This window comes from Pollicipes pollicipes, unplaced genomic scaffold (assembly GCF_011947565.3).
Source record: "Pollicipes pollicipes isolate AB1234 unplaced genomic scaffold, Ppol_2.1 Scaffold_7262;HRSCAF=8765_pilon_pilon_pilon, whole genome shotgun sequence".
In the NCBI taxonomy this organism is placed as follows: Eukaryota; Metazoa; Arthropoda; class Thecostraca; order Pollicipedomorpha; family Pollicipedidae; genus Pollicipes; species Pollicipes pollicipes.
Window position 1 is genome coordinate 24,291,912 of NW_023597055.1, and position 23,368 is coordinate 24,315,279.

At 55.7% G+C, this 23,368-nt stretch overlaps 1 protein-coding gene across 1 annotated transcript; it reads right to left on the minus strand.

The window, feature by feature from the left end:
• Window positions 1-1,344: 1,344 nt before the first annotated feature.
• On the minus strand, window positions 1,345-3,978 carry LOC119113927 (aspartic proteinase A3). The gene is made up of 4 exons (XM_037238160.1): window positions 3,891-3,978; window positions 3,362-3,537; window positions 3,000-3,167; window positions 1,345-2,486 (listed from the first exon to the last, which is right to left on the minus strand). The coding sequence occupies exons 2-4, from the start codon at window positions 3,494-3,496 to the stop codon at window positions 1,710-1,712; spliced, it is 1,080 nt and encodes a 359-aa protein (XP_037094055.1). The 5' UTR covers window positions 3,497-3,537; window positions 3,891-3,978; the 3' UTR covers window positions 1,345-1,709.
• Window positions 3,979-23,368: the final 19,390 nt, after the last annotated feature.

Sequence of the window (23,368 nt, forward strand, 5' to 3'; positions counted from 1 at the left end):
GCCCATGTGTGCCTGAGAACGCACAGTCTTTTGCAGAATCGACTGGTGAAAGAAATAACATCGAAATGTTTGAGCCTGCGTGCCGGGCACCGACAGTGGAGTAGTTAACACACATGTGTTGACCACTGCGCGTCTAGGCAACCAGAGGTACGGTGTTCGATTCCGCGCAATGCCCGCCCCTCCCACCAGGGTAAGGCAGGCGGCGCCATATAGCCACAGCAGATGAGTGCGTCATAAAGCCCCAATGACACGCCCGCGACCTCGGGAAGCCAGGACAGCGATGGCTTCGGTTGCAGTTTTCGTAAAACTGACCGGCGTTGGCCCCTGCAAGCGACGCCAGGCGGCAGGCACCGCGCGCGCCACAACGACCATCATAAAATGATGTTTCTGAATATCTTTCAGAGTCAATTCGCACTTTTCAAAGATTACTCGGGGCAAATCTTTTTTACAATTTTGTGGTTGTCCTATGGACAGATTAACGATATTGCGAGACGGAATACGTTATTTCCGCCCCTTTTTACCTGTACTGTGTGCCCATGTGTGTGTGATTTGTCCCCCCCCCATTTTGTCAGTAAAAACCCGTTTTTTAGACCTTCGAATTAAAAATGACATTTTCAGTTCTGGTTGTCTCCTTTAGGTTCTAGCCTCACCCCGTCACCCCTGATGATTCCTGCAATCCCATAGTCATGATTACGCGCATACCCCAGAAATAAAAAAAATCCACATTGCGTTATCTTAAGCGTACATTTCAATGCCTATCTTTTCAATGCCCAGCTCCCTGGCTCGTTGTTATGACATTCTTTCATATGCTTACACGTTAAGAGCGCCTGTTTCTTCATGTATACCACTTCTGTGTTTAATAGGCATTCATTATGCTTGTCAATTTTTGGGTTGTAGCAGTGGTTGCCTGAGAACACAGTAAGAAACCTCTCTAATTTGGTAGCTATACAAAACATTTTTCCAGCAGTGACGTTTGTACGTCTATCAGAATAAATGCGTGTACCGGACACGGTCGATTCGTCTGAAACAATCAGAACTTAGTATTTTACCAAAGAGAAAGAAAGACAGAAAGAGAGGCGATGATTTTCGCCGCGAACACATTGTAAGCGTGACCTGCCCGGGGTCCTGACCTGTGACCTGACCTGTCCGGGGCAGATAACGATCTTGCGGGTTGAATAACTGCGAATCTTTTCGCTGAGGCGTGAACAGTTTGTTACGCATTTCATTAGCTGCCCGCAAAGAAGCGCCCAAGCAACTGTCAGTCGTCGATTCAACTTCGAGATGAGGCGCCTCACCACTGATGCCAGCCAGTACGGTCGATTCATCTATGACCATGACTCACACCATTGTTTAACATATATTCCATCCTTATCCAACGAGCATTGAGATAAGAAGGCGAGTGCAAGCATAGGTCATCTGCGCACATGCTTTATTTTCCGTCCTGTTGTTCCTTTTTGCAGGCAGTTTTGTGTCAATTTCATGCAACGCACAGTCGGGCCATCTAACGTCCAACTGCTCCGACGTTCGGACAGCCAGTGACAAAAACAGCGAGACGCACGTTGACAGTTTTTCGGACGGCGTTACATGAACCACACGAGTGATACAGACGGCTAACAAGCTCGGCTAGGCATGCAACTCGCCGATGTTTCTGAGAGAAACAAGTCGACCACCCCGTCAACAGGCATCACCAGAACTAGGCTCAAGCCGGCTTAGACACTATCAGCAAATCCAACACGCCCATTCTCCACGTCGTAGGCCGTGTAGAACTGCTGCATAAAGAGGGTGCCGAAGAGCCACTGGTCAGTAAGCGCCGGAAGGCCGAAGAAGCCGGAGGCGCATAGCTGCTGGCCGCCAAAAGTCAGGACGAACGTGTACTGCTGCGGCGTCATCTCCATCATGCGCCCTCCGATCTTTATCTGCATGGTGGGCAGGCCGCTCAGCGTGGCGCAGTCCAAGAAGTAGAAGCCGGGCGTGTTTGGCACCGCTGTGCCGCCCAGGATGTCGCTGATCGCCTTCGCGCGCTCAAGGGACACCATGAAGTAGGGCGTGGTGGAGGCCATGATGACGCTGCAGCCGTCCGGGCAGAGCGCCGCCTCCGGGTGGCCGTCGAGCGCGATGCTATCCGCCATCACCGTCCAGGAGGCAGCGGAATTCACAATGTTGGCCCAGGTCATCTCGCCGCTGTACAGGTCCTTGTTGACGGCGCCGAGGCTGAGCTCGCCGCCCTGCGGGTCGCGGCCCAGCCAGAGCCCGAACACCTGCTCCGGGATGAGGCCCTGGTTCACCATGCTCGTCAGCAGGGTGTCGTTACCGAAGCCGAGGCCAAGCGTGCCGTCATTCCGTGTCATCTGGTCAAAGGTGTTGTTGTCGGAGGTCCCCTCGCCGAACGTCTGGGAGGCGACGGTGTTGCCGGCTACGTGCAGCGAGTCCGTGGACAGGAATCCGCTGATGTTCTGGCCGGGTAGGGTGAACGGTGTGCCGTCCTCCTATGGCAGGATGGGTGCCATTCAGCGACGCAGATGGCCTCGTGATAGGAGATGATGGGCCCTGTTTCGTCGTTCAGTTGCATGGCCCCTCGGTCGCGGGGATGCCATAGAATAGCAAGCACATAGAGGAGGTTTGGTTTGTTCGGAACTGATCACGTATATATTCTCTTTGCTTGGACGGTGTCTGGAGGAAGATGTCGGTGTGGATACTTTACACATGTGCAAATTATCGACACATATTCAAGATGTCAGATGTTCAAAGTCACAAACTCCTTTCCTCCGTAATGGTTCTGCTCGGAACTTTGGGTTGGCGTGAGACAATATCAAGGCCTAATAGGCATAACACGCCTAATAGACCTATAGGCCTAGGCCAAGACCTAATCAAGATCATGAAAAAATACTCTCTGTCGCGTCTTCATGCACCCCGCGGTCCACGTTAAAACATGCAGGTGCTTCTGCACGCTCATCCATCACGACTGAGCGGGCCTATGGATATCACCCATACGCCCTTACCTTGTAGGTAGATGATATCGATGAGTCATACCGCTTGCGCATCTTGCATCCCGGATCTTCGCATTTGATGGACGGGAAATAACTGAGGGCGTGTTGTGTGTCGAAGACTGCCGACATGACCTGGGGAGGCGTCCCTACGGCGACGTTCCCTATGAACATCTGAATTCCCTGAAAGATGGACGGATGTTCTGAGACACCGACCTCTGGAAAACGGTGCGCTGGACATACAGCCAAGCGCCAACATACCGACGCTCGATGCAGCACGTCCTGCCCCGGCTGCGAACCAATGTACAGCACAAAACAGCTATTTCGGCGACTGATCGTAGCGCTCTTTATCAGCCGATCTCGCGTCTCTGACTGACGTTGGCCTTGGAGTTCTCGAGCAGCAGACTGATTGGAGAGGAGTTGCCGCCGGTGCTCTTGCTGGTTTCGTGGACCTCAACGGCGGCGGCCTCCAGGGCTCCCAAGCACGCGCAGAGCAGCAGCAAACGCAGCATGGTGGCTTGTGAGGAGTTTGGTCGGACCAGCTAAGTGCAAGCTGCGGGAAAAGAAAAACACGCTGCGGTCATGTGGCACTGCACGAGTTAAGCTAGACTGGTCACCACAAGCTGAGCCTGCATTGGATGCATTTACGAGAGCGGTGCAATTCGACATCGCTTCCTTTTTGTTAATGGCTGAAAGACATTGATGACTTGAACGGTGAACTTCCAGTACTGGGATTCACATTACAGTCCACTGCCCGTGTCTCTCAGCTGCAGAAAACGGCACGCTCAGATGAGGAACCGGTACCCACCCCTCCTCATCAAAGGACAGGATTCAGAAAAGAGCCCCTAACAAGTGGATACTTCACACATTTTGACCAATCAGAAGCCGTCCGGCCACCGCGCTTACCTGCAGCAGGCCGCGGACAAACGGCAGCGCCGGAGAGCGAGACGCCGCCTGCGAACGCCGACCAGCTTATCGCGTTCCGCCGCCGCCGCGCTTTTATACGCCCTGCGAGAGGCCCGATAACTGGCGGCTTATGCCGCAACTGCTATCAGAAGCCGCCAGGAGCCCACCCAGGGTCGCCCGCAGGATGACAAATCGGACCGGGCGACACCTACCACTCCCGCAGGTTTCATCTGGCGCAGATTGCTAGCACGTCCGCCATGCGTGCGAGTTATTTGTGCGCCTACTAATGTGTGTCACTGGCATTGAACGGATGGCGTTCTGCGCAAGTAATTTTGCACACGGGATCGAGTTGCACACTTTTGCGCACAGTGTATGTGAGGCGATTTTGTCATCAGACATAACTGCACCGGGCATTGCGAATAGCGCTTCCATACCACAGCATGCTGTGCACTATCATCCCTGCATGTGGTGGGCACCGGTCTCGCGTCCACACTGAAGTGCATACCTGTGGTATAGGAGCATCTTGACTTTTCTGTTTGGAGAGACCAAGCAACGGAAAAGCATGAATCGTCCAATTGCGCTAGACGGTGTCACGACAGGATCAGGTACATGACAATACATGAGCAGCTGGCCTAAACGCCTGTCTCGCTTAGGGCGTCTGCAGCGTTCTCCAACCCCGCAGACGATGTTGCCAGGATAGCAAGGGCTTGTTATCCGTGAAATTAATTGACCTCGATTAACTGGTTGTCTGGTTCGGTTTGTCCCATGCGACCAACTGTGCGCACATCTCAATTGCGTCTCTATAGCCATGAAATCCCCTCCGGCCTTTCAAAAGTGAGGACTGATGGTCAACAGTCGATGACGAGTAGTTCGTACGCATTCGCGAAATAAAACCTTATCCTCAACCAAGGTTTCAAATCGCTATTTATTCAATTTAAATCATGACAGCCCAACGGCGGATGCAAGGCAACGATGCTACTTGAAATGGCTACCTACGAAGACCCATCGCCAGCAACACGGCCACGATAGCGACAGCACTTACTCATGCCCAAGGTTAAAGTATATCTTGTGGAATAAGACCACATAATACCTTCGTGTTTTTATCGCCTAAGAGAGCAGATACTGCCCAGCTGTCACATGCGCTATACCTCGATCTCGCAGGCCATTGGAACTACGAAGTATGGAGAGAAGTCTATCTCCGGGGCGGAGGTGTTGCGTACCACCGCAACCTGAGACGTGCGGAGATGTCCAAATGGAGCACCCAGACGTCCGTGGATCGAGTCCTTTGTAGACCGTAGCTGGGTCTTTGTTTGAATGGTCAAAGTGCTCGTTCAAAGCCGGCGTGGCAGGCGCTGCATAGGTAGAGGTTAACATATCTTATATTACGGCGCACGAAACATGTCTGTGTTGTGTACGCGCGCCCTTGTCCCAGCCCAGTGCTAAATTGTCAGTGTCAGAAAAACTGGAAAATGTTTAACCGTCAAAAGCCGGCATCATTCTTAAGAAATGCATGGAAAACAAGTTAATGCACAGGGCGCAGTTTTAAGGGATGGATAAGCATGTGGACTTGAGTGGGGACTCAGAAATGAATACATTCCTATCATTCGGCTAACGCCGTCTTTTTATTGCCGTACGATTAAAGATATTGCTACAAGTAAGGGTCTGCACAAAACTCAGGAGAAATTGCTCACAAAATAGTGTTTTTTCCACAACTTCTAAGCACAAAGCCGCGTCGCGCTGAAACTTTCGGGTGGCGGAATTTGCACTCAGTTGTATTTCTTAGTATAATAAATCTACCCAGGACTTGGAATATTTGAGAAGTCGTGTGGCGTCTTGGTATCTGGTCTTGTTCCACAACGAAGGTATTAAGCATCACTGAGATATAAACCTACCGGCCAACCCTTAGCACACTACCGCGTTTGAGCGCTGAAATGTGTGTGCAGGAATGACTGCGCTCCTCTATAAGTAATGAACGCGTTTGAGTCCTCATTTGATCGCTGTGCTGTCGCAGCTCTGGCTGTAAATTTTTGCTTGATGATTTCGCTGCATTAGGAATACTTCGGACTCAGGAACAGTGGTGGAGCCTCATGAAAATGATGTAGGGTAATAATTATGAAGCTTTGGAATGTAAAAGAAGCTCACTTCTGCTCTGGTGTTGACTATAGGAATCAAAATTTTAACATGTCTAAGATTTTGCAGTTGGTTGCACATTACATTTATTTCACCGAAAAAGGTAACATGCTGCAAGCCAAGCTCTAACAATTGCAAGAAAACTAAGTGCTGCTTAATGCTCCGGTTGTGAAATCGGTTCCAGACATGAAAGAGGACGGATTCAGAAAGGGATAAGTCAGCCACATCCGCCCCCTCCCCAGGACCCAAGAAGGTCAGTCAGGCAAAATGGCATATGTCTAAACACGGAAGAAAATCTGGCAGTTTTGGCGTAATGAAGACAGATTTAAAACAGTCATTTAAGTAAAATGAAGCAAAATATTGAGCTTTTAAAAATAAGACCTTTTCAGAAACTTGCCCTCCCTAGCCCATCGTTGCTCCCCCTCCCCACCGGCACCTGGTTTTTAGCCCACAAGCATGACTGAAAAGAGGCATTTTCATGCAGTTATTCAACTGAAAAGCGCGTTCGAATTTCCCTGCACATGCCTGGATATGCAACATCCTGCGCATTCGTATGACTTCTTCCTTGGACCTTCACAAGAAGTAGGTTTTATTTTATTCTCCCTCCCCCCTATCAGGGCGAGTTAAGTCCACTCATCGTTAAGAACCATGACATGCTGTGCTCTATCTGTGAGCCATGTCGTTAATTGCAGATTTGGAAGCGGTGTGAGAAGTCGGTCTCTGCGCTGCACTCCGCTGGGTTAGTCAATCTGGTGTGATCATATATTTCTGCTTTCATTTCTGCGGTAGCCCAGTGACGTTTTCCTGCATATATTGTCTTTGCAGCATACTCCACGTGGAAGTTGAGTGTGATTAGGTTAGATTAGGTTAGGGTGCAAGGGGCCCACATGGCTTCAGGTTTTAGGAATATAAGACGCTCCCCGAAGTTAGCTGGCTATCCGTGCTGGGATTTCTGGTATGTGTGTGATGTTGTTCCGTCCTGCCGGCACCATCATTTCTCTCTCGCTACATCTTAGTTAACCTCCAGTGTTCCACAAAACTCCTTTAGGACGCCACTGAATCTCATATTACTTACTGTCTTAATGTGTATTCTTGGTCTATAGATCACAAGGCACGTGTTTGCTTCAAAATCAATCCACGGGGTGATTTTTTCAGGTTCTCCGCTCGTTCTCCGCTCAACTTTCGCCAAGTTTGGTTCGTTTCATCATTCACCCTCTCGTGCAACCACAAGTGAACATCTTAATGTCCTAAGCTTTCCCAACCTGCCGGAAATTCGCCAGCGTTGAGTGCTATGACCGGTGCCGGCATGGTTTCGGGTGCCCGTGCTGTGGTTCCCCTACAGAGGTGGGCACTCGTGCTGCAGTGGCCGTACAGGGGTGTGTGCCGGCGCTGCGGTACCCGTGCGGAGATGGGCGCCCATACTGCGGCACCCGAGCGGAGGTGGGCGCCCATACCGCGGCACCCGTGCGGAGATGGGCGCCCATACCGCGGCACCCGTGCGGAGGTGGGCGCCCATACCGCGGCACCCGTGCGGAGGTGGGCGCCCATACCGCGGCACCCGAACGGAGATGTGTACCCATACCGCGGCACCCGAGCGGAGGTGGGCCCCCATACCGCGGCACCCGAGCGGAGGTGGGCGCCCATACCGCGGCACCCGAGCGGAGATGTGTACCCATACCGCGGCACCCGAGCGGAGATGGATGCCCATACCGCGGCACCCGTGCGGAGATGAGCGCCCATACCGCGGCACCCGAGCGGAGGTGGGCGCCCATATCGCGGCACCCGAGCGGAGATGTGTACCCATACCGCAGCACCCGAGCGGAGGTGGGCGCCCATACCGCGGCACCCGTGCGGAGCTGGGCGCCCATACCCGCGGCATCCGAGCGGAGATGTGTGCCCATACCGCGGCACCCGAGCGGAGATGGGCGCCCATACCGCGGCACCCGTGAGGAGATGTGTGCCCATACCGCGGCACCCGAGCGGAGATGGGCGCCCATACCGCGGCACCCGTGAGGAGATGTGTGCTCATACCGCGGCACCCGTGAGAAGATGTGTGCCCGTGCCGCGGGGGACGAAAGATCAGCCCGGCCAGAGCCGTCGGCTTGGTGTGCGGCACGGTCCAGACGGGCTACTCAGCCGATCGACTCTCTAGAGTGGCTTCCACAGGCAGCGTGACTACCGGTAGTCACGAGTAGCCACCGGTACCCATCGGGGTGCCACGGCTAGCGCAAGCGACCGTCTCTGACGTCCGTGGGGCTCCCTGGGTTTTCCTCCTGTGAGACGCAGGACTGCTGTAGGTGGTGTCTGTCGCCTCAGTCGGTGCGAGGAGTCCGGTGGGAGGACTTACCTGCCACCAAGCCTACCCTGGGTTGAAGCTGTCTGTAGTGCAGTGGTTTAAGCGCCTGCATTTGCCACTGCGCGCCTAAGAAACCAGAGGTGTGGGGCTCGATTTCCCGCGGTGCCCATCTCTCCTGCCAGGGTGAGAGGCAGGCGAGGCCATATTGCCTCCGCAGCTGCATGCATCGTAAAGCCCCACTGAAAAGAGCGCGCGCGCGCACACACAAACACACACACACCACGGATGGTCTGATCAAAGTCAACCAAAAATATCTGATACTGGGCTGACGTTCATCTCGATTACGCTCACTGAAGCCATATCGGTTTACTCTGCTCTTGAAAGCTCCTGTGAAGAGGCCAGCAGGTGACTGTGTCAGTGGAAACTGCGGAGAGTGATTTGATATCAAGTTGTTTGTGCAAAGCTCTCGTCGTGCGGCTTTTCCGTGGTGGCGTCACAAGGTGGGTATTCCGAGTTAAGATACCCTAATGCTTTTGCAGATAAGGACACTGAGCTATATTGTGTCTACGTGTTTATAAAAGCCCTAGGAAAGCACGGACGCGTCTGCAGATGTCTCGACGCATCACCTATTATCACCTGTAGCGTCCACACCCATTCCCGCGGCTGGCAACGCAGCAAGAAGCTGCTCCTGGCTCTGCGTGCAGATATATCCGCTCTAACACTGCGCAAAGCCGTATTCGTGCACCATCGTGCCGGTTTCTGCAACAATAAAGCAACCTATAAGTACATATAAATAACAGCCATTCCACAGCCACATATCTCAAGACGTTTAAACGTATCATGCATCATGCACAATTACGACACCCGCCCAAGCATAAACAAGATGTACATACAACCCAAGTAGTATTCTCAATGGGCTCATGTGGCGCACTGCCGGTTGATTTCGCGGGAGAGCTCACACAAAGAAAAAGAGCGGGAGGTGAAAACGGCGCGGCAGAGGCAAGCAGAAAGGGATGATGAGATGAGTTTAGGGACCTAAATTGAAGCTGTGTGTCCGGAGCCAGCGTCACCAATGCAACGAACGTTTTTTATTGTGCGGCATCAGCGCGAAAAAAATGGAAAGTTATGGAACAGTTTATGTTGACTTGGATGCTTACCTATCTGAAGCTTGAAACGCATGCTACAGAAGTATGGAAACATTAGACCTTACTTCACCCCCCAGCATAGTTTGCTTGGCCACGGCCTCTCGAAAGCCGCGATGATGTAGACCGACACATGGGCGTAAGAATAGGGGGGCCAGGAGAGCATGGTCCCCCGCTTGTCAGATTAAGGTTGCATTTGGCTTACTTGTGCACTACATTAAACATGCATGCCAGTTTACCTAGTTCACCAGCCATCCCCCTTAAGATGCGTCATCTTTTTCATTTGCTCATTGGCCATCGCTTAGTATTACAGCCGCAAGACCTACGCCGCAGGGCATGGAGACTGCAACGCCGGGCATCGGGGCTGTTGTTGCTATGACTTGCGGGCTCGCGTGCACAAGACCATCTTACGTAGTTTTCTATCAGTGATCAGCTCTGACAGGACCTCGAGCATTTTAAGACAAACATGGGTTAGCCATGTGAATACAAATTAGAAACCTCATTTCACCTACAATCTACAGTCAGGGATAAATCGATATCTCTGAAGAACATAGATAAACACACGGAACTGGAGTCTATGTGACAACCATCGGACTACCTGCATTGATCAGGGATGTCGTTGCGTCAATAAGGATTTCTGTGCTGATCCGGGGCTGACTGCGCGGGTCAGAAGGCCTCCCGTGTCAGGGATGGGAACAATGTGGTATGCTAATGTCCTCCGGATGGCCACCCCCCCCCCCCCCGGTCATCGGGCTCGCTTTCCAGGAAAACTTCCTGAAGTACACCCTGAGATTGCCCCCCCCCCCACTTTTTGAGACATTCCTACGCCTATGGACCGACAGACTGTCATGTGTACGAAGTCTCATGGGCAGCGCGCGCGCCCGTGTAAGCCTGGTTCATGGTTGGCTGTCATGGCTGTGGCGTCGGTTGCCACAGTCGCCCGTGGCGACCTGTGTGCCTCGTAACAAAGGATAACCTTTTCTGAACTGACACCGCTCTGCGTAACACTGCGCTATAAAAAAACAACACAAAAACACAAACACAAACACTGCGCCTCGTAAAAAACCAATTTGCGGTCGATGGTCAACGTAGGATGTGTGGGGGCAGGGGGAGGAGGCAACGGAAGCTCGCTCAAGTGTGTGTGTGGGGGGGGGGGGGGCAGGGGAAGAGGCAACGGAAGCTATTTCAAGTGTGCGCGTAGGGGGGGGGGGCGGGGAAACATCAGGCGACGGAAGCTCTCTCAAGTGTGTGTTTGGGGGGGGGGGCGGAGGGAAGGGGCAACGGAAGCTTTCTCAAGCGCGCATGTGCGGGGGGGGGGGCGAAAGTCGAAGGATCTTCCTTGCTCCCCAACAGCTGCGCACCTGTGAGAACGTATTCACTTCCCACGTCGGTCGAAGTTTAACGGCTTTGCTGATTACAGGCTAGCACAATACATTATCATGTTTGCCATTCAATTCTACGAGATCGGTCCGCGATAGGTGTGTATATGCACCTACCAGCGATAATTTACTTATGTCATTGGTGAGATTGTAGCCCGATGCTCAGGCTGCGCAACACCTACAGTTCGTGAGTGAACGTTTTCGCTTTTCACGATGATTGCATTTAACCGCTTGGCATAAAAACCTGCTATTATCACATCATGCCCCCAATCAACGTTTACACATTCGGCTTAGTGGTTATATGCACCTGCCCTCAACAGTTTTTACCATTGTCGGTACGAAGGCAGTCCGCTGCCCGGTCGCCCATTTCTGCAGCAGTCCGCGCATAAGCGTGTTCATTTCAGCGCCAATTTCGTCGCAATAGTTGGCCGCACGACTTCCCAAAACGCATTATGCTCAACATTAAACTCCATGCAGTTTGCTCCCCGCCCATATGTACCTGCCGCTAACAGTTTGCTCATTATCGATGAGACGAAAGCTTGATGTTCCGGCGATCCAATCTCGTATGGTTTATGAGTGTACGTTTTCATTTTTCATGTCATTGCATTTCAATGATTAGCGATACAGGTCTGCAAGGCACACCATAACACTGGCCACGAAAGTATGCGTTAACGGCTCGCTGGTCATGTGTTCTTTCGGCGAACACATTTTTATAATATGCAGGGATATTTCCGATGTTCCTGCTGCCCGCGACTAGCGACCGCGTCGCGCTGAAGTGTCGGCAACAGTGGGTTGGAAATCCTCCCTTTGAAGGGAATGTTCAGGAAATGCTGTTCAGATCTCTTTCCCTTTCTTTTTTCCTCTCTTTCCGTGATGAGAGGATGAAAAGTTAATAGTGCGCCAATTATTAAGAGAGCTTATTAGTCATGATATCTGACGATTGCCGCAATATGTTCACATGTGGAACATTGCCTTTATGATAAGTGTTGTCCCACTTTGGCGCGAGGCGCATCAACCCACCGCGGGCGACATGCTGTTTTTCAGTGTGCAAGTCGGCTATTCTCACGATGTCTATTTTTTTGTAGTCGCCGGGGACGGGAGTAAATAGGCTATCCTTATATCAGGCGCGCGGTTATCTATCGACCGCGGGCCGATCCTGTTTTTTTTTCCACAGCGCGAGTACGGTTTTTATTGTTACGTTTGACCTGAGCGTCTGTTCCGAGCATGCGCGTCAGGACGATCAACAGGCGGCGGCCCTTTAAAAACACTGACCCCGTCGAAGCATGGGCACGAGCAAACGGAGCACAGTAACAATGACAGTCGGCTGTCGGAGGGACGTTGACACGGCTGCGGTGATGGGAGACCGTATCGGCCTGGCATGGCGAAGGCCGGGCGCTCGGCGCATGCATCTCCGCAAAATGTAAGCCCGGCGGAAGTATCGCCGACCCCTCGGTGATTCTTTGAGGCCCACTTCCATTCTATGTTTTACAAGCGTGTGTTTTATTAACGGACCCTAAAGAGAAGACAGTCCTGTGAGGATGCTGAAGTTACACATTATTTGTGATCCATTATATGTCGCGCAGTCCTTTCATGCTTGCATTGTATAATAGTAACTAGCATATTAAACATACAAACATATCGCTAATGTGTGTTGTGGAATGGCGTGCTGGCTCCTGCCTGGTATTGCTCTTTGCGTTCCAACGAACATCCTGTAAGAAAATAGCAGACCAAGGAATAACGTGGGGCCTTACTTTTATGCTGTGGGACAGGACGCGTCGTGGTCAGGTCCATGCTCTTGACGTTAATATCTCCGTGCTGCTTAGTTCGTATACTGCGCACAGCTCGAGGTGCCAGTGAATTTTCCACTAGTGCAGTGAAGGGATTTTTGTTACCACGGGCTGAGTGCGTGACAGATGTTTTGCGTTATGACTCCTCGCGGGGAGCGATGGGGAGTCCTATGCGGTATGTAGGCAGTTGTCTAGCCGTGGGTCTAAAGGTCCCACTCCCTACATAAATTAGGGAGTAGGCTGTTAGTCAATCTCTCTGCGACCCACAGATCGGGTGGGACGCATTTTTTTGTACGTGGTTGGCCACTACTGAGAGTAGCGGCAGCGTGTAGGGTACCTTTGATGGATTCGCAACTCGTAGATCGTGAGGCTCACTTATCAGCTGCCTTGTTGCGACTCCCGCAGGTGGAAGTCAGAAAACGGCGTTGGGCTGTCGGAACAGTTGGTTGAATTTTCCGTTGGTGGATTGGCATGCGGCCACAGAAGGGGGTTTGCTAAGATGACCATCAGCAACTGACCCTTAGCGGTGGCAGTGAATTCGGTCACTGAGGGTACCGTTGTTAGAATCATGACACCGACTCCAGAAGGCAAGGTTCGCACATATGAGCCGATGAGTGATTCCAGCGTGCCGATGAGGGATTCCGGCGACTGAGAATTACGGGCTGATGAGAGATTCCGGCGAGCCGATGAAGGGTTCCGGCATAATCCAGTGACGAAAGGGTGGGGGTCACGTGTTGATGCCGCGGCGAGTCTTGCACCAGGTGGCTACTATTTACTGGATACACGTTCCGAGGTATATGTGGGGTATGGCTGTGCGGTTCCGCTAATATTTGAGGGGGTCTGATCGCTGCACATAACTTGCACATAACCTGTGTGAAGCGACCACACTCCTGACCTTCCTTTGATATGACCGGTACCAAGCACGTATGAAACAGTGTGAATGTAAGGATGCCAGTTGCGGAACCCTAGTGAAGTGGTGTTTGCTGCCCATGTTAGGACGAACACATCTGTTTCGAAAAAGGCCATGTAGTGTCAGCGAGGTAATGTTTTCGCGACCATTTGCACTTGCCCCCATTAATCGGCTTATGACATGGAAGTACATCGTTGGTAGCTACCCGCGTACCAGTACAGTGAGTCAACTATCCAACAGCCGCCATAAGCAATGATATGTATGATAAATCCAAGCGAGTGCGATGATTGCCAGCATTTCTCCCATGTAGCTTTTTCCCTTTGTGAGGTTGATTTTTATGGAGTACAGTCAGTATCTCTAGACTAGTGTGGGCCTGCAGTGGCGCACTTCCGTGTCGGGATGACAGGTGAGCGACGCCAGCTAGACTGAGTGGCTGAGCGCGCGGCAACCCCCAATAACAGGATCAATACGATAGGCATGCAAGAGGGTCGAACGTCACCCTGTGTCCCACACGAACAGCTAGCCTTACAGCTTAATGGAACATTCATAAACGTCTTTATTCCGACGAAGACACCCAATTACCTTGCTGATCAGCATTTGCAGCGTATTCACATTATGCATTTAACAACATCACGCGCGAGAACGTAACTTCGAAAACCATACAGGAACTTCATCTAAATTCTTGAGTCAGTCACGGCGCTTGCTGCTTTTAAGCAGGCTGGGCTTTGGGAATCTCGTGATCGCCATTTTGTGTCGGCGAGAAATCCATCGGATGAACATGCCAATATTGCGAAAAAATAGGAGCCCTTGCTCCGAGTTACGACCGCGTGTAGCACCACAATGCGCCCATTTTCCACCGCCTGCGCCGGCAGCCGACGGCGAATGGCGGGAATGAGGCGTAGTCCCTTATTGCGACATTGCTTGAAAACCTTTTCGAGCCGATAACCACCTTTTTCATTGCAAAATTATAGGGTTCAAACTACACTCCTTCAGATGCAAGTGAGAAAAGGTTCAAAATAATGTAAGAAATGGTTCTACATGCACCACAAATGTTCCAAATGCTACCATCAATATTTTTGTGCAATGATGATTCCAAGCGCGATACACGCGTAGTTTCGAGATTTTTAGATCACTTTGACGTCTAGGTTTGGACGTTTTTCCTTCATCGTAGCGAAAAAATCACCGGCGAGCATTAGCCCTTCAAGCACAAAACACGAAATTTCCGGAGGTCGCAACTTCGGACCTGTTAATCTGTGAAGCCTGAAAAAGTCGTGGATGTCTTCAGCGCTGTTGACAAACCCTGTGACCCATTTTGATGCAAGTCCGTGAGATGCGGGTGTAAAGCTACCCTCTGACCTGTCGATGCGTCGTGGAATGACCCGCCTTACCAGGGAAGCAAAAACTCGTTCCGGTATGAAAATTGTCAGTCGCTTCTTGTACACTAGAAGCATATGCTGAAACTGTACACCACTCTGGCCAAGGTTTGTGCGTTGTTGCTTATCTGTAGTCCACAATTCAATTGTTCTACCCTTGTTCTAAATTGTTTGCTTTGTTCATTACTTGCTCTGACTGTACCGATCGGTCGCCCGACACACGGTCACATCATAACACTAAGAGGGCCAGCAAACCCGGAATGGCAAGTTCTATAGACCCCGACCACGGTCTCCTTGTATAAATGAACAGATCCTACTGGCATCCAACACGCTCAGTACGTCTCCAGATCTGCACCGGTCGCACGTCCTCCGACACAAATAACCACAGGGTTTGCAAGCGATTTTTTCAGATTTGTCGCGCGGTTTTGGACGTTTTGGCCATTGGACGTTGTGAACTATGGATGTTTTAATGCGCATGCAGTACGCAAGGGTTACGTTAGTGCGTAAGTATTCTGCCACGAGCGCTGTCGAATCCAATGGTAGCCGGCTTTCGACCAGAAAGCGCACCAGAACGCCGTTGGGGCGTGTCGGCTTGCGCATCCAGTTATGCAGGATTAAAGTGCGAGTTATATTAAAAGTTGAGATTCTTTTTGTGTTCTTGTGAATTGCTACTCTCTAAGATTTTCGAGGTCGGTGGTCGTGTATCGGAAATACAAGGCAGTGTCCCAATATATGTACATACATACAAAAATGTATATTATATGTGCATATATATATATATATATATATATATATATATATATATATATATATATATATATTTATATATATGCATGTATATAGCCTAGATGGAGCCCGGGCCCAGCCTAGATGGTTGGGGTGACATCACTTCCTCTCAGGAGGTTAACTGTGAATAATGTAAGATGTGTGGTGACGTTTTTCACGGAGGAATTTGGCGCAATGTTTTATTTTGAGCTAAAACGCTCGCATGGATGAACACACATGAATGAACACTGTGATGAATATAATACGGCTGAGAGTGCAAGCACAATGAATTAGATGAGATGGCGAGGATTCATTAAGATGCAGTGGAATCACGAAATGCACGCCTTGGAGAGGAACGGTGCTTCAACCAGCCCCATACGCGCCCAATCACATCCAGCCACGTGCGAATACACCCCCACTGTCCTACTCAAAGGCACAACTGGACTCCGGTGGGCGGAGAGCGGGTAGACGCGCTGTGCTGTGGCACCCCGCGCCGCCCGTCACCGCCCGTCTCGCTGGCCGCTCCGATGCACGCGGCGCTGGTGCGTCAGCTCGCGGCCGCCCCGGGCGCCGCCAGCTGACCGATGCGGCGGTCCAGCTCGCGCACGGCCGCGTCGCCGTCCGTGTAGAGGCCGGTGTCGAGCAGGACGCGCCGCTCCTCGCGCAGTCGGCGCAGCTGCTCGCCGTCAGCCGGCTCGGCGTCCGGCGGCGGCTGGTCGCGCGGCGTCAGCGCGCGCACCTGACCGCGCAGGTCCTCCAGTAGGCGGCGCTCCTCCGAAAGGAAGCTGCCCTCGTCCCGGGCTGTCACCTGTGCCCTGTAACGCATCACGCGTCCGTGAGAGGCGCGGTGTGGGCTGGGCCAGGCACACGAGGCGCACGAGGCGCAACGCCGCACACGCCAATGTCAGGACAATGGCGATGCTCATCAATATTATCTGATTGACCTGACTTGCTGATTATGGCGCCCTGATGATTTGATGGCGCTGGTTATGCGATATGGATATTGCTGATTATGATATTATTTTTTGAGGCCGGGATCACAACCCATTCTACCTCGTGGACCACTTGCCGTTGACCGAAGTCTATCTTGAACACCAAAGTGAAGTTGAAAAGTGCGGCATAGCGAGTTACTGAGCTAATAACACGGTGAATGTCGAGCTACGGTCAGCAGCGTCCGATGGTTTCGCCAGCGCGTGCACCCAACCGGGCTCAGGCGGCCACTGCGCGGCGTGACCCAGTCCTGTCGGGGCACACGCCGGCTGCTACGCGGCGTGACCCAGTCCTGCCGGGACACACGCCGGCTGCTACGCGGCGTGACCCAGTCCTGTCGGGACACACGCCGGCTGCTACGCGGCGTGACCCAGTCCTGTCGGGACACACGCCGGCTGCTACGCGGCGTGACCCAGTCCTGTCGGGACACACGCCGGCTGCTACGCGGCGTGACCCAGTCCTGTCGGGACACACGCCGGCTGCTACGCGGCGTGACCCAGTCCTGTCGGGACACACGCCGGCTGCTACGCGGCGTGACCCAATCCTGTCGGGACACACGCCGGCTGCTACGCGGCGTGACCCAATCCTGTCGGGACACACGCCGGCTGCTACGCGGCGTGACCCAGTCCTGTCAGGGCACACGCCGGCTGCTACGCGGCGTGACCCAGCCCAGCCGGGACACACGCCGGCTGCTACGCGGCGTGACCCAGTCCTGTCGGGACACACGCCGGCTGCTACGCGGCGTGACCCAATCCTGTCGGGACACACGCCGGCTGCTACGCGGCGTGACCCAGCTCTGTCGGGACACACGCCGGCTGCTACGCGGCGTGACCCAGTCCCGTCAGGGCACACGCCGGCCACTACGCGGCGTGACCCAGTCCTGTCGGGACACACGCCGGCCACTACGCGGCGTGACCCAGTCCTGTCGGGACACACGCCGGCTGCTACGCGGCGAGCCCAGCCCGGGTGAAGCGGACGCGGGGCGGGGCGAGGAGCAGGCCGTGTCAGGACGCGCGTCGCCCGAGGATCCACGGGTCAGCCAAGGTCACCTGTCCGCGCTGAAACGCGGACGGGTCATATGGAGCCGGTGGCTGGGGCGCGGCCCCACGCGTCACTGGGGCAGACACGCCGCGCGGGACCCGCGTGCCATGCACAGGGTCCGAGCAGCCTCTACGGGAAGCGCACCATGAAACCACACCTGAATGAATCCTCTGGCAGCCGGGACACCTGCAAGCAGTCCCAGCAGCGTTCACACACATCAGAAGTTCACCGCTCCGGTCGCCAGAGGACCGGTCGCCCACCATCTCGAGCGTAGCTGAGCCACACACCAGGAGATGGGACGGCTACCTCACACACGAGCACAGCGGTGGCCTGCCAATAACCCAGGGTGGGGTGGGGAGGGGAGGGGGTGGCCGACTAGCAACCGCCTTACTCGCCGTCCCCATCAAGCCCTGTGACTTCGTGCTGGAATCCACGTCACATTCAGTTCGGACGTAACCAGCTTTACAGAATAGGACGAGGGTGGAACGCAAACATAAGCGAAACGCGCCGCACACAATTCTACAAAATGTCGGCGCCTAAAACCGCACGCGTCGAAGCACGCGGCTACTAGTCACGGCGGCCCACTCCGCTCCCCGCAGCTAACCGCGCTCCGAGCCAGCTGACTGCGCCTGACTGCGCTCTGAGCCAGCTGACTGCGCTCTGAGCCAGCTGACTGCACTCCGAGCCAGCTGACTACGCTCCAAGCTGGCTGACTACGCTCCGAGCTGGCTGACTCCGCTCCGAGCTGACTGCGCTGCGAGCTGGCCGACAACGCTCCGAGCTGGCTGACTGCGCTGCGAGCTGGCTGCGCTCCGACCTGACTACGCTCCGCGCTGGCTGACTGCGCTCCGAGCTGGCTGACTGCGCTCCGAGCTGGCTGACTCCGCTCCGAGCTGGCTGCGCTCCGAACTGGCTGACTGCGCTCCGAGCTGGCAGGCTCGCCGCGTCGACGGTCTACGGTGAGCGTGCCGGTCACTGCTCACCTGACCCGGTCACTGCTCACCTGAACCGGTTACCTCTCACCTGAGCCGGTTACTTCTCACCTGAGCCGGTCACTGCTCACCTGACCCGGTCACTGCTCACCTGACCCGGTCACTGCTCACCTGAGCCGGTTACCTCTCACCTGAGCCGGTTACTTCTCACCTGAGCCGGTTACTTCTCACCTGAGCCGGTCACTGCTCACCTGAGCCGGTTACTTCTCACCTGAGCCGGTCACTGCTCACCTGAGCCGGTTACTTCTCACCTGACCCAGTCACTGCTCACCTGAGCCGGTCACTGCTCACCTGAGACGGTCGCTGCTCACCTGAGCCGGTCACTGCTCACCTGAGCCGGTCGAGCTCGAGCTTCTCTCGCTCGAGCCTCTGGCGCGCGAGCCTGGTGTCGGCGGCTCGGCGCTCTTCGAGCTCGCGGGCCGTCTCCACCCAGCGCTGCTTGTAGTAGAGCTTGGACTTGACGGCCGCCTCCAGGCTGCGTTCCAGCTCGGCCGTGGCCTGGCGCTGGACTTCAGGAGCGGCGTCAGCCGGCGCCGACTGCGCCTGCAGCTCCAGCAGGCGCCGCTCCAGCTCGGCCGTCTGCTCCTGCAGGCGGCACCGCTGCCCGCCATAGAGGCCGTCAACCGACACACGTGCCCCGGTGGTGGTGGTGGTGGGTCTCAAAGCTCCATACAGACACGGGGCTCTTTAACGCCGTCACAGGAACATGTGACCCTCATGGGCTGCCACGAGGCACCCGGCCCCATCACCGAACATCACGAAAAGCCCAAAACGACAGCTTTCACACACAGCTGAAAAGGTCCAGCCAACAAATGCCATCTACACTTGGGCAGTGACCAAACAGCTTGATACAAAAGAAAACATCCGGAGGTCCGTGCTGCACGCGTTGCTGCCACCCCCTCGAAAAATCGACCCGTCGGCATGCATATCACATGGTGTATCCGAGTAACAGTGGTCTGCAGCTGGGTTAGCACGTGTCCAGCCTGGCCTGACCACTGTCCCGCTCCCCAGTCTCCTCCTGCCTCACCGCCGCCCCACCCTCCAGTCCCCTCATGCCTGACCGCTGCCCCAATCCCCTGTCCTCCCCTGTCTGACCGCTGCCCCGTCCTCAGTCCCCTCCTGCCTCATCGCTGCCCCACCCTACAGTCCCCTCATGCCCGACCGCTGTCCCACTCCCCAGTCTCCTGCCTCACCGCTGTCCCGCTCCCCAGTCTCCTGCCTCACCGCTGTCCCGCTCCCCAGTCTCCTGCCTGACCGCTGTCCCGCTCCCCCGTCTCCTGCCTCACCGCTGTCCCGCTCCCCAGTCTCCTCCTGCCTGACCGCTGCCCCGCTCCTCAGTCCCCTCCTGCCTCACCGCTGTCTCGGCGTCGGCGGCCTTCTGCTGCTCCTCGCGGACCCGCTTCTGGCACTCTGTCTCCATCTCGGCGGTGAGCGAGCGCACCTCGGCAGCGATCTGCTGGTGCTCCTCCTGCAGGCGCGCGCGCAGCTTCACCACCTGGTGGCGGCGCGGCGCGGCGTCAGCAGGGCCGCCGGTCCCGGCGCGCAGCGCGAGGGGGGAGCGGTCCCGGACTCCACCCCGCGCGGGGCGTGCCCGGTCTGGGCGGGAGAACTTGGCGCGGGGATCGGGACGACGGTGACAAAAGCAGGCGGCTTGGAGACGGCATGTGTTCAATGAGCAAACCGTGTAGCAAGTGCTTTCGGGGAGCATGATGACATTGACATGAGGTACGAGAAGGACAAGTGCGAGCTTTCACCAAAGCTGAAAATAAATACAAGGTTGCAGAAACATCCAGAACCTACATGCTGCCATTCAGGGTATCAAAATCACGGGATGTACATAAAGAACTGGGTCACGGCAGACACTCTTGAAGACGCCGCTTGTTTTGCATTATTGCAATGAGCTTTGTCGCCAATGTACTCATCGATGCTGCCCAATACATCGGAGAGTAAGGTGCTGAAACTGGCCAACAGGCTCCAAGACATTTCATCATTAACCACCTGACTCTCGATCCCATCCTCTTCATTTTCTTCCACCACCGGTGCATCATCACGACCCGTCCCTTGCTTCCATTGACATTTTAACAGCTGCACAGCCCAGCCGACCGAACCGCCCCACTTCGTCTAGAAACTGGCGCGCGCGCGTCTTATCGGCTGCCCACTGCGGCGCCGCTGCCCCGTCACGACCCGTCCAGCGGTCCGTCGGCGACCGTGACGGGCCGGCCGGCCGGGGCAGCGACGCCGATCAGACGATACAGGCGCCGGTGCGTCCGGCACGGCCGGCCCGGCGGCGGCCAGACACCGGTCAGGCGCGCCGGCGGCGAGCCATGCGCGCCGGACAGCTGCTGGCGCTGCGGCTGGCGCTGGCCACCGTGTCGGCCGGCGGCGGCGGCGCAGAGGCAGACCGGGCGGCAAGACGGCCAGACGGCGGCTGGAGAGACGGCCGGCCTTTGGAACACTACTCCTCCCGCTACGACAACCCGTGGCTGGGCTGGAGCCGTGCGCCGCCGCAGCCGTCGCCGCCGGCAGCGCCTCTCCCCGAGCCCGCCGTGTCCGCCGCCGCGCCTCCACCGCCGCCGCTCCATCCAGGTCCCACGCTCCTCGACGACCTCTCCGCCGCCCTCCTGACGCGCCAACCGCGCCTACCCTCCCTCTTCACCATCTACCGTTTCGCCAACGCGCCGTGCCGACTCGGCTCGGGCGGCGTCGGCACCTGCTACACGGCCGGCGAGTGTCGACGCCGCGCCGGCCGCGCCGCCGGCTCCTGCGCGCGCGGCTTCGGCGTCTGCTGCGTGCTGCTCGCCTCGTGCGGCGCCACCATCGGCGCCAACGGCACCTACTTCGTGAACGAGGGCTTCCCGCGGCCGCGCGCCGCCGCCGGCCGGTGCGCGGTGCGCGTGCAGCCGGCGGCGCGCGTCTGCCGGCTGAGGCTGGAGCTGGCGCTGATGGCGCTACATTCGCCAGAGCTGGCCGACCGGCGCTGCCGCCGGGACCGGTTCGTCGTCAGCGGCGGCGCGCTCCGGCGGCCGCTGGTGCTCTGCGGGTGAGTGAAGCCACAGCCCCCCGCCACATCGCTGATGACGGGCCGGCCGCCCCAGACTTACCAGAGCAATTATTTCGGAATTGTCCACGTGTGGCGTGGGGTAAGATTGAAAATTTAGGGTCGGAAAGCATGACGTCAGAATAACGAAGTCCGAAATGATGTCCGAAATGACGCCACCGGCAAGAGCCGCGCTCCATGCGTCGTGAAAGCATCCACGAAGACCGACAGGGCCCTGATAACTGGTGTGTGGGGGTGGGGTGGGGGTGGGGGGGATGGGGGGGGGGGCGTAACACCAGTAAATGAACGCCACGCCTGCCGTCTCAGACAGCTCGCGGCCACTGTAGAGTACTTACGACTCGCCCCGTCAGCTTTGCCCACGCTCAAATGTAATCAAATGTCACGTAGCAGGTAGACACCATTTGGGTCAGCCAACGACCAGCTAAGCCAGTGCTCCGGACCATGCTCGAGGCCTTTTCCTCCGGCATTGCCATTAGTGCAATGACGACTGCACCCAATACATCCTGTCATACATCGGCGGAGTGGTCGTCATCTACCAAAACATCGGATTGGTTGACCCTTAGACCCGGCTGTGCCATTCCCGTGGTAAGCGCCGTCTCATGCTAAGCCCCACACAAACGTTAACTGCCGTTCACAAGTATTTTTCACACAGCTGATGGACTGGGGGAGACCCTTGGTCGAGAAATATCAGCGTCCTTGCTGAATCCGAGCGCACTGGGCGCTAGGCGAGGCGGACGCGCCGCCTGCCATCTGGCGTCGGGACGAGCTATTAGCACACCGTCCCGGCTGCTGAGAGCTGACGCTCGTTCCCCGCCGCCTGCCACCTGACGCCGGGACGAGTCATCAGCGCACCGGCCGGCTGCTGAGAACTGACGCCCGTCCCCCGCCGCCTGCCCCCTGGCGCCGGGAGAAGTTATCAGCGCGCCGGCCGGCTGCTGAGACTGACGCCCGTCCCCCGCCACCTGCCCCCTGGCGCCGGGAGAAGTTATCGGCGCGCCGGCCGGCTGCTGAGAACTGACGCCCGTCCCCCGCCGCCTGCCGCCGCCGACAGCGCCAACGGCGGCCAGCACCTGTACGTGGAGACGGGCCCGGAGCCGGTCACGCTCGCGGTGGAGGCAGACTCGTCGTTCCCGCGCCTCTGGGCCGTGGCGGTGCAGCAGGTGGCGTGCGGCTCCCCGCAGGCGGCGCCGGCCGGCTGCCTGCAGCACCACACCGCCCACGCCGGCCGCTTCGTCTCGTTCAACTTCAACTACAGCCAGGTGGGCCGCTACTGCTACCACAGTAAGGTCGGATACGTCCTCTGATATGAGACGGTATTCCAGTCGAACCACACCAAGATGGGTAGTACACGCTCTACAGCGAGACCTCCAAAACCGCACGGTTTTTAAAGGTCTTGCTGCACGGCTGCACGGTGTTATCCTCAAGCCGCACGGTGGACTTGTGCCCCAGTTTGTCGCCAAAGGTACAATTCGTTTTATACAGAAGTCAGCTATGTAAGGGCCCGGTAAACGCAGATCAAGTAGCTTGAACAACATGGGAAAATAATGAGTATTGTGCTTTCGTAAAGTCGTGGTGGAATCCCACAGACCAGTTGCCTTTGTTCAATGCATAGTAA